At 34.4% G+C, this 12,284-nt stretch overlaps 1 protein-coding gene across 7 annotated transcripts in view; it reads left to right on the top strand.

Annotated features, from left to right (window-relative positions):
• The window catches only part of Trpgamma (Transient receptor potential cation channel gamma), a 980,713-nt gene that overhangs the window by 961,104 nt on the left and 7,325 nt on the right, over positions 1–12,284 (top strand). For 6 of the 7 annotated variants that reach the window (XM_067052323.1, XM_067052322.1, XM_014426027.3 and 3 more), the window contains 2 exons: positions 1,908–1,949; positions 2,294–2,477. In XM_067052323.1, the coding sequence (XP_066908424.1) occupies positions 1,908–1,949; positions 2,294–2,477 (226 nt within the window). The remainder of the gene's footprint in view (positions 1–1,907; positions 1,950–2,293; positions 2,478–12,284) is intronic. The other variant, XM_067052320.1, reaches the window with a different exon arrangement.

The following is a 12,284-nucleotide window of genomic DNA, read 5'->3' as shown; positions in this document are numbered from 1 at the left end:
CCAGCTGGTACCTCTCATACATATCAATATAAATGTTTTGACCTGGGCAGAATAGCCTGTATGGAGTTTTTTAAAATGGTTAAATGATATGTCTCATAGTAAATTAAGTAGATTGTCCCTGAAGATGGCCGAATTGGCCGAAACGTTGGACGTGTAAATGAAATAAATGTTTTGAGACTATAATTTGAATAGTGTATTTGAATTATTTAGTAAAATATCATTTTTATTATAATTAGTAATTTCTGTAGGAATTATTTTTCCAACAACATTTGTATTTAAGTTTTAACGGTACATAATTATCTCATTTTCTTACTCCAGCGATAATAATACACTGTGTCTACGAAACCGTAGTGAAAGAATCCTTAGAATAGAAGGTTCCTTAGAATCCAAGAGACAGTATCTAATACCCAGTACCCAGTAGAGGACAATAGTTCGTTATCCCGAAATATTTACTCAGGCCTAGTGTTCTGTCGAGTCCCGGATTATTGGAGATCGCTTACATTGTAGTCACAGTGTAACCTCAACCTCCCTTGGAAATTGCGAGTTATCGTTGGCTGGTATGATTAACTTACTGAATTCAAGATATTAGAAACATTATTTACTGATAATCCACATATAAGGAATAAATTGTAGTGGGAATCAAAAATTATTCTTGACAACTATGCTAAAATTGAAGGGTTTGCATTAAAAAAGACATGGTTCCTGTTCTCCAAGTTTTCGGAAAATCTATCAAAGATATCATATACCTCCATAAATATATTTGGTATTTACCAAAATTTTCGTAATTTAATCCTTTATATGTGAAAATTTTGCATAGTTATGCATCTATCAATCGGCAAATTACGATAAGGCAATCCCAGTGGTAATCCGATTAAAGAAAGTAGTTTAGAATTACCTCTTTGTTAACTTTTAATTTTAGTCTTGTAGCTAAGGGAGTTAAGATGTCATCTTAGCAACCTCTAAATTCCAGCAGCACTGATTGAATTCCGGCCGCGAGGGATGACTTTTATTTTTTGGTGGTCCCACGAGATGAAAACACGACTCTCCCCCTTTTGTTAGAATAGGTCGGTTACCACTCCGCAGATGTTAGTTATGACCAAGTAGCAGGAAAACAATAAAAAATATTATATATAAGAAGATGGTCAGGGTTGCGGTCAAAGGAGAAACAAAAATAGTTTCTCATGAAGAATGTTCTTTATTCATTTTATATCTTTATTATTACTTATTTATTTATAATTATTCTTTCATGACGTTTATTTAATCCCTTTTTCCCCCCCTTCCCCGTATTGTTTTTGTTTTATGTACATCTCCTGTACTTTTTAACTGTTCCTGTACTTTTATTTTACGTATTTTTATAAAAAAATGTTTACTCTTGTCATTGTTACTTAGTTTTATTCTTATTATTGTATCTTTTTAGCCCTGATGAAGCCCTGCAAAGTGGGACGAAACGTCGGAAAATAAATAGTTGTAAACTATTTTTGTTTCTCCTTTGACCGCAACCCTGACCATCTTCCTATACAGGAAAATAAATAGTTGTAAACTATTTTTGTTTCTCCTTTGACCGCAACCCTGAACATCTTCATATATATCAATTTTTACGGTCAACTATATATACATATATAAAAAATATTATGATTAAGTCATGATTCTCCTATGATAGGGGACACATTGTAGCACCAATCTTTCAATTTTAAATCCATTTCATATGTTGTAATTTATTTTTTATTATATATTTTTATATTTTCTTTTTTATTGTCTTTATTATAAACTAATAATGAGCCTGCTCCCTCCCCAATCCTTCCTTTTACTCCCGCACTCTGATTCCAACTTCACGTACTCCTCTTCCTGGGTTCCTTCGCGCACGCACAATCCCTCGACGCACTCTTCCCTTTTTCTCTTTGTTTCAGCGGAAGGCCAAACAGGCTAGTGAGAGGGATTTCCGTTACCAAGTGAGTAATATATCGAAATTTATTACATATAAATAATAGAAAATATATAAATATTGTGTATAAGTTGCATGGTAGACATTGTAAATAATTATTGCTACTTATAATCACATGATGATCTCTTCCTACATTCACATAAGCATACACACTAAGCACACTCCCGCGGTGAGACTATGGGTGAGACTTTGCACTATTTATTTCCAATTGTGTATATATATTTATATAAAAAATGTATATATAAAAATGCATAATAAGAATGCTCTTACACGCATGCAGATTTGCAGTTGCGCTGTCGCACTTTGAAGAATACCATTGCAAGGTGTCTTACAAGGTTTTGTACTGTGCAGAGCATTATGAGGAACCTGGTCCGGCGGTACGTGACGGTAGAGCAACGCAAGGCCGAGAACGAAGGAGTAACGGAAGACGACGTCAACGAGATCAAGCAGGACATCTCCGCCTTCCGCTGCGAGCTCATCGAGATCCTGAAGCAGTCCGGGATGAACACCTCAACCGCTTCCGGTGCTGGCACTGGTAGGAAACTCAGTTCCATGTCAACAACATAATAAAAATAATTTTACTAACTTAAACTATAGTAGGCATCACGAAATAAGGCATTTGATAATTTCCCCCCCCCCTTCCTTCTCTTATAAAATGTTAGTTTTCACAGGAAATGTTATTTAGTTAAACAACTTTAAGAAATCATAACAGTTTTATTCAGAATATTGACCCTCATTTTCTATATATTTTCCTTATATGTCAATTTTTTAATCCTAGAACTGAAAAATCCAGGGTTATTTGAAGAAATTATATCAGAAAATGCATCTTTGCCTTCAGAATCATTTTCGAAACTTTTACTTTTGGTAATGCGTCCCTGCAATTACCAGTATCTATAAGAATTATTGTACTCAGATTTGTGCACTAGCCAAATTTTATTTTCAAATTTGGATGATATCAATGAAAAAAAAATGAAAGCCTTTCATGCCTGGTCAGAACCCGCCCCAGAAATTTTGTCCTATCTTACTTCAAAACTTTTACTTATATCTTAACTCCCAGTAATACCATAAATGGTGTATACCTGCCAGATTCTTCCTCAGGCTGAATATATTATCTTTTTTTGAAAGTATTTACTATAACGAGAGTATAACAAAATGTAATAACAACCTTAAGGAAGTAATTACACAAAAAATAATTTGAGCTAATATTGCATTACTACCCCGCCCCAGTAATGTCTATTAGACAGTTTGCCTTATCCTACTTTGAAAATATTTACTTATATGAATGAAATGTGTTCAATTATAAAAAAAAAAAAAAAAGGATTTTTTTTTATTTGTTTATTTAATGATATTTAAAACTGTACAAATCATAAATACAATAAGTAAATATGTTGTATGTTTCATATACACTTGAAAACCTTGGGAAGGAACCACCCATTGGTGGTACTTCAAGCATTAATTTAAATTAGAAGGTCCCGTGGTGATTTTCTTTTCAGGCGCCACGGAGGATTATCAGGGATGGTTAAAGATGAAAGATTAACAATTAATGGGTTAGGATGGGTAAGGAGTTTGGAATGAAAAGACGCATAACTGCAACGAATGGGATGTTAAGGTCTTTGTGAATGAGTTTATTTGTAACGTAATAAGGAGCATCAAGGATTTTACGTAGGATTTTGGATTGTAAGGATTGGATGCGGGAGAAATTTGGTGGTTTGGTAGAGCCCCAGAGCTCAATTCCATATGTCCAAATTGGTCTGATTATCGTAGTGTATAATAATTTTTTGTAGTGAATGGGAAGTTTAGAGCGTTTGTCAAGTAAGTGTTGTAGCAATCGGAATCTACGAGCAGTTTCTTGTCGTTTCAGTCTTGTATGTGGATTCCATGTAAGTCTCGTGTCAAGATGGAGTCCTAAGTATCGAATCTGTTCAACATGTGTTAAGGATTTAATTAAATAATTAAGAACTGATAGATAACAAATAAAATATCCATTTATCGAAGCCTGTGTCAATCTAAACAATTCTTTTAATAAGTCATTAATATAAAACAACAATAAATTATTATATATGAAAAACAAAATAATAATAATATCAAACTGTGATATGTCATCGATCCCTCACATACTAACCAACTGAGCTCCTTCCAGTGTAGCCCGTCGTACATAGTTGCTTATTGTTCTCCAACTAATCGAATAATTATTCTGGAGAGCAGTTCCGCTGCCGAAAATATTTTATTATAATTCCACTATTCTTGTAGCAGGTTGTCAAGGAGTGAATGGTATCTTCCTTTTTTCAAGACTACTTTAACATTTAATTTCATCTAGTCACATTATAATAACTCCCGTTAATACAAAGGATGATTATGTCTGGTCGAACTTCCCACCATCCAAATCCACTCGTTTATAACCTGGCTTCTCCGTCATTACCTAATAATCTTCCTAGGCGTCTGAAAAGAAGATGGCCTCGAGATCTTCTCTTATAGAAATGTTATTGGAGTTCTATCAATGGGTAGATTCTCCATATGTTTGTATCATGTAGCTATGTCACCTACAGAAAATTTACATGTTGTATATATTTTTATACAGTTGTAAATAACAACAAATAAATTATTAAAAAAAAATATTATTGTTATAATCATATAAAAGTCTTATCCAGTAATAAACTTTTTGAACCATGTTTACTAAGCTTGCTAAATCGGATTTTTGAGTAGTTACTTTAGAATTTTTTTTCGCACGAAGCAGCTTTAGTGGTTTTCATTTACACATTTATCAAAATAATATTTTAGCGAGTTGAATCGTTGGAGCGGAAAATAAATAGCGGGTTAGAGAATATTCGGTAGAAGAGGACAGCCTGAATTATATAAACTGTTTGCTCGAGGTACAAGGACCAACACAAACACATATCGTGTCTGAGCCACTGAACAAAGGTGCCAGTTTGTATAAAGGACTGTGGCAACTAATAATTTAAATGCAAATTAAATCTCGTATTGAGCTGATGTTGATCCAGCTCAAAATAACCGAAGATTTTAATCGTTGATTTTCATTTAAATTTGTTTATAATTCAATGTTACATAACATGATTAACAACCCTTTGTAGGAGAATAATACGGAATATGATTCTGTGAAACAACATGAAGGAATCCGTTCTCATAAATTCTGAAATTCTTCCTCTTTTTGCTTTTTCTAATGAAGTGCACTACTAAAATTTTCCTGTTTTCAACCTCAATTTTGACCACGTATCTCCCCTTCTTAACTCAGGATATGTATAGTGCTGAGCATTTTTCTGAGGAGTAAACTTATAGGTCTTTGCAACTTTGGATCGCAGAGGCACCGGTGCGAATCTGGCCTAGGGGATGGGATAATTTGTTATCCCATTAGCAAACGATCAAAACTATTTTTCTTGTCTTCAATATTTTTTTGGGTGTAATGCTAAGTTAACAATAATAGTTTTATTATAGGATGATAGTCCGAATGGCAGTAAATTGTTAACCAACGTTTCATCCCACTTTACAGGACTTCGTCAGGGATGTCAGATTGACTCAGTCGTTCACTGTGTTTCAATCTGACATCCCTGACGAAGCCCTGCAAAGCGAGGCGAAACGTTAGTTAACAATAAATAGTTTCTTAATAAATTCTTTTATAATTTTGATACCTTTATTGACTGCCAGCCGGACTATCTTCCTACAACCTACTTTATCTTCTTCGAATATGAATAATATTTTTACGTTAGAATTTGAGTGCTCAGAAAGCTGTTTACGACTGAGTACTGAAGCACTAGTTTTATTTTATTTTTTTTCATCATTAACCTAATTTTCATCTGTTATTCAAAACTGATACTCATATGTTATTCATGTTTGTTCCTACGTGCCGTAGACGCGACGGCATGGCGCATTCACACATCGACTCGTTATCAGTCAGCGTTAGTTAGCAGCCATTATAGTCTCGGAGGAAATTAATTCAGCCGCATCACAATTGCAGCTTTAACAACCAACAATAGTGTGAATGCTATTTGTCACCGGCAATAACAATAACAAGGGAATAGATCATGGCGATTGATGCTCGTGTTTTGTTCCCAGTGAGTATGACGTAACCAGTCAGCTGATATGTGGGTGGTCAGGCACATATATATATAATATATAAGCATATATGGATAGCATATGCCTATTTCATACAAGTGTACAACTGAATAATAATTCTCGTGCTATAAATAATTCACAAAATATTCTAAAATTAAATATATAAATGTGTGTGCTTGGGGTTGTCTTGATGGAACACACCTCTTCTGTTGGCCAATTCTAGTTTATCTCTAGCTTCAAACAGTCCAGTTGTTGACAATAAAGATCCAAATTAAGTTTAAATAAATTATTTAATTTCTATCCATTTTTGTCCCTACACATTTTATTTTCTTAAAGGTCTGACGTTCGGGATGGAAGTTAAATAAGAGAAAATTCGGAACATTTTTCTTTGAAAAAGGCGGCTGAAACTATAAATGGTGTTTATGTTCCTGATACGCGTTGAGCTTGGGGGCTCCACTAAACCTTCGAATTCCTCCCGTATCCAATCCTTACAATCCAAAATCCTCAATGCTCCCTACTTTGTCACAAATAAAATTATCCACAAAGACCTTAATGTTCCATTTGTAATCGATTTAGCCCGAACCAGATAAGAATCCTTCCATTACAAACTCCCTAACCACTCAAACCCATGAGTTTCTAATCTTGCTTCCTTTTTTATTCCGGACAATCCTCCGAGGCCTCGAGACCTTATATTGTAAAAATGTTTTTAGAGTGCTACCGTTGGGTAGTTTCTCTACATGCTTGTACCATACCATTATGATTTCCTAAAATTTACTTGTTGTATTTATGTAGAGTTGTAAATATCAATAAATAAATTTAAAAAAAAAAAAAATTTCCCCGATACTATAACAACTAATTACGCGCAATTTAGGTTTTGTCGATTCTGTTCTGGTATTTTTGATGCTAAAGACGCACCTCACATTGGCAGGCACGTCGTCGAAAATATCGATAAAATCACAGAAATAATCGAAGTTGACCGGCATGTTAGTAATCGTAGCATCGCCCTGGAGCTAAAGAAGGCCATAAAACCGTTTTAATTTGCACAAATTGGTTAATTTTGTTAAAATAAATAATTTAATTTCTATCCATTTTAGTCCCAACACATTTTAGTTTTCTTATAAGTCCGACGTTTCGGCCAATCCGGCCATCCTCAGGGACAATCTACTACAAAACAGCTTTTATTACATGTATGATCCTCAAACATTTCAAATTACTTAACATTATTGTTTATAATTTATCTTACCATAATATAATTTTGGAACTAAATGATTTAAAAACTCATCTTCATGCAGGCTATTCTGCCAAGGTCAAAACAACAATTTCTATGAAACATTAAAACATTAGGTAAAACATATTTTTTTCTTAATAAGTATATCCCACACTATGTCTAATTACCTAATTAGTCAATATTCACATTAAAACCAAAATTAAAATTCATTTATCACAGTCACTATTTGTTAAAACTTTATCACAACAATGCTTGTAACCTTCCTCCACTCTTTCCTTTTAATGCTTGAACTGAGTGGAGGATGGTTAGAAACATTGTTGTGATAAAGTTGTGATAGGATGGCCGGATTGGCCGAAACGTCGGACTTTTAAGAAAAATAAAATGTGTTGAGACTAAATTATTTGGATGGATAGAAATTAAATTATTTATTTTAACAAAATTAACCAGTCTCAAGAAAGTGTTTAAGATTATAAATTAGATCCAAATTAAGCTTTTGGCCATATGGAACCAACTCATATTTAATGATTTCTATGCAGTCCTACTACCAAATGGCCAGCAGAACCGTCCAGGCCGTTAGTCCTGGTTTGGCCACCGTTTGAACTGTTTCATCGCGCTTTGACCACGATCGTTTTCACACAATGTTGTCGTATGTGATGCATTTCTCATCCCCAGTCACAATCCGTTGGGCCAAGTCTTCGAAGATGGAAAATCGATCCATCATGTTTTTGGCGTTAATTGGTGTAGAACCCAAACTGTGTATTGAACCCAGCTTTGTACAAATGGATTAAAACTGTTTTATGGTCGATCTTTAGCTCCAAGGCGATGCTACAACTACTAAATACATAACTGTACATAAATACATCAGGCAAATTTGAGGAAATCATAATGGTATGGTACAAGCATGTAGAGAAACTACCCAATGGTAGCACTCTAAAAACATTTTTACAATATAAGGTCTGGAGGCCATCTTCTTTTCAGACGCCTCGGAGGATTGTCCGGAATAAAAGAGGAAGCAAGATTAGAAACTAATGGGTTAGGGAGTTTGTAATGGAAGGATTGATATCTGGTTCGGGCTAGATCGGTTACAAATGGAACATTAAGGTCTTTGTGGATGATTTTGTTTGTGACAAAGTAAGGAGAATTTAGGATTTTACGAAGGATTTTGGATTGTAAGGATTGGATTCGAGAGGAATTCGAAGGTTTAGTTGAGTCCCAAAGCTCAATGCGTATCGGGAACATAAACACATTTATAGTTTGAGCCGCCTGGGTAGCATTTTCGCCTTTTTCAAAGAAATATGTTCCGAATTTTCTGTTAACTTCTATCTTTGACCCCCTATAACTCACAACTTAATAGACCAAACAAAAAACAGCAAATGAATTCTTTTAGTACGAAATGTCATGGAATGAGCATAATTTTAAAATTTTTTGATCAATATTTTAGGAGATATTGTTCGCTATAGCCATCTACCAAAAAAATAATGGATTTCTTTTTCCCCAACCTAATATTATAAATATTTTTGGCTTCATCCTGATTTTAAAAATAAATATGAACATATTTGAGGTTAAAGATTGAACTTAAATTCTTAAAACCTTTTTTTTTTTTAATTATATATTTATTGTAATTTACAACTGTACAAAATAATACAATAGGTAAATATGTAGTATGTTTCACATACACTTGAAAATCTTGGGAAGGAACCACCCGTTGGTGGTACTTCAAACATGCTCTTGGTAATTCTATAAATGATGTATATCTGTCAGATTTTTCCTCTGGCTGAATACGTGTTATATTATCTTTTTTAGAAAGTATTTACTATAACCAGAGTATTACAAGATATAACAACCTTGAGGAAGGAATTACTCCATAAATAATTTGACCTAATATTGTCTACCTACCCCGACCCAGTATATCTATTAGACAGTTTGTCTTATCCTACTTTGAAAATATTTACTTATATGAATGAAATGTGTTTAATTATTAGTATATAAAAAAGGATTTTTTTTTATTTCTTTATTTAATGATATTTACAACTGTACAAATCATAAATACAATAAGTAAATATGTTGTATGTTTCATATACACTTGAAAATCTTGGGAAGGAACCACCCATTGGTGATACTTCAAACATTAATTTAAACTAGAAGGTCCCGTGGCCATTTTCTTTTCAGACGCCTCGGAGGATTATCAGGGATTGTTAAGGATGAAAGATTAAGAATTAATGGGTTAGGATGGTTAAGGAGTTTGGAATAAAAAGATGCATATCTGTTTTGGGTCAAACTGCAACGAATGGGATGTTAAGGTCTTTATGAATGAGTTTATTTGTGACGTAATAAGGAGCATCTAGGATTTTACGTAGGATTTTGGATTGTAACGATTGGATGCGGGAACAATTTGATGGTTTGGTGGAGCCCCAGAGCTCAATTCCATATGTCCAAATTGGTCTGATTATTGTAGTGAATACTAATTTTTTGTAATGAATAGGAAGTTTAGAGCGTTTGTCAAGTAAGTGTTGTAGCAATCGGAATCTACGAGCAGTTTCTTGTCGTTTCAGTCTTGTGTGTGGATTCCATGTAAGTCTCTTGTCAAGATGGAGTCCTAAGTATCGAATCTGTTCAACAGGCATTAGTGGTGTATCTAGAAAGGATACTGTAGGACAGGAGGGCAGAGGTTTACGACGGAGGGTAAAGGTGATCTAGTGGGATTTTTCAGGATTTGTTTTGATTCTCCAGTTTTTACACCATTCTTCAATGGATGTTATGTGTGCCCGTAGTGTTTGTGATGCATTAGTTGGGTCGTTGTTTACAGAAATTATACATGTGTCATCAGCGTATGTTGTTAGCACTGTGTTAGGGTGGGTTTGGATGTCAGCTGTATAAACCGTACAAAGATTGGGACCTAGGATACTACCTTGTGGAACACCGGCGGACTGAGAAAAGAGAGATGAGTAGTCTAGGTTATGATTTACTTTAAAGGTTCTATCAGTGAGGTAGGAGCGGATTATAAGGAAATATGTTGGGGGTAGGAATTGACGAAGTTTATAGAGCAGACCTGGATACCAGACTCGATCAAAAGCTTGTTCAACATCGAGAAAGACTCCCGTACAGTACATACCGCGCTCCAATGTGGAAGATATGACATCAACTACTCGATGACTCTGTTGTATGGTAGAATGAGATGTTCTAAATCCAAACTGGTGGTCAGGAATAACGTGATAAGAGTCAAGGATTGGGTAGAGGCGTTTTAATAAGAGTTTTTCTAGGATTTTGCCCATAATGGGCAGGAGCGAAATAGGACGGTAGGAAGATGGATATTCAAGTGGCTTGGAGGGTTTGGGAAACATTTTTATTATAGACATTTTCCAAGGGTCAGGGAAATAGGTGGATCGGAGTGTAGCATTATAGATGTAGGTAAGGAATAGAATGGCTTTACCAGGGAGCTGTTTCAGAATGTGTGCTGTGATAAGATCGTGGCCAGGAGCTTTTTTAGAAGGTAATCGGTAGATGATGTTCATTCTTAAAACCAAACTCATTATTTCAGAGTTACTAGAAAAAGTTACATTTATCATTTTTCTGTAAGGAATACTTTGTAAGGAAGTACTGCACTGTTTCTTCAACAATGGTTGTATAAGAAGGTGATTTGTTCATGACCACTTTCAACCGACAGACTTTTCCCCAATTATGGATACCCTCTATATTGGCTAAGTGTGCCCCCAAAAGGCTCCCGAACATTCACAGAATAATTTATTTATCTGCCACAGTCGGTTTCGAACTCTTGGCACACTCCCTAACTTATGGAACAAATAAAAGAAAGAAATTGATCTTGACTTCTTATAAAGCTGGGAAGTAATTAAAAGTAACCTATGGAACCTATGTATTTTAAATAAATAATAAATCTCAATATACTTTTTAAATTTTGCTCATCATAAACCTCTTGAAAATAATAAACCAAAAAAGTGCGAAAACGTGAAATGTACCGCCTGTTAGAAAAATTATTGTCGTTTTGAACCTACACGTCTGTAAGATAAAGACTGATTATATTATAGGTTATAATGCACTTATTGTGTTAGGGATCTTAATTACAGGTTATTGGTACTTTTAATATTATTTTATAATCTATTTTTGCGGTTTATTGTGGAGAATGAATTGGAATAATATATAACAATTAAAACGAGCTCTTATGATAGAATATTGGAGGCGGGACTGGAAGTAAAGATTCCCTTTTATGATATTTGGTACTATGATCACTTGAGGTTCTAGGTTCAACACCGATTCGTATTATTAGCTAATTCTACAATATTTTTAGATATAAGCATGTATAATCCATATCTACAACTAATGCAAAATGTTATGATTTAAAACATTTTTGTATATATTTTTTTTTTTTGCAATTCCGAATGGCCAGTAAAAATAATAGATATCCGAAAATAATTGGTCGAGTTGAACCTGCACACCAGCTGTCTGAGGATGACAGGGGATGTCTGCAAGGATTGACAGGTTTTACGTTTGATTGGACAGCCACCTCCATACGTCAAAAACATCATATCCCACCAACATATCCAACTTCCAACAATAGCTTCATTCATCAATAAGACTTACAGAAGCAGGGCAGGACAAAATTGGACTAGAAGTGTTCCATCTGTTCGAATAAATAAAGTTTGTTCCAACGGTTACAAGTGAGGCATTTAGAATGCAGGTTTTGGGATGGATCCGTACTGCGCATGCGCCCATCAGTAAACTGTCAAAACGCGTTGGAACAAACTAATTTATTAAACAATCAAGTTGAATATCGGGCTATGATATAATATTCTAGATTAAAGATTGATAACTCTGTTCAGTGATTCACTGAATAATGTTTGAAAATATTTTCAGTACATCCACAAATACGTTCAACTGGGACAGTAAACGTTCTTGACTGGACACCCATCTTGTTGCATTAAATTTCTTGAGAAAGTTGGTAAAGTAACTCTTAAGCCTCCTAATTATATCATTTTTAACCATCTAACTATAATTCGAAAAATAATAGATATATATATATGTAACGAATTG

Source organism: Halyomorpha halys, unplaced genomic scaffold, assembly GCF_000696795.3.
Source record: "Halyomorpha halys isolate HHAL.00 unplaced genomic scaffold, Hhal_1.1 Scaffold3.1, whole genome shotgun sequence".
In the NCBI taxonomy this organism is placed as follows: Eukaryota; Metazoa; Arthropoda; class Insecta; order Hemiptera; family Pentatomidae; genus Halyomorpha; species Halyomorpha halys.
Note: the sequence above shows the minus strand (reverse complement) of the source record. Positions and strands in the feature narration are given on the sequence as shown.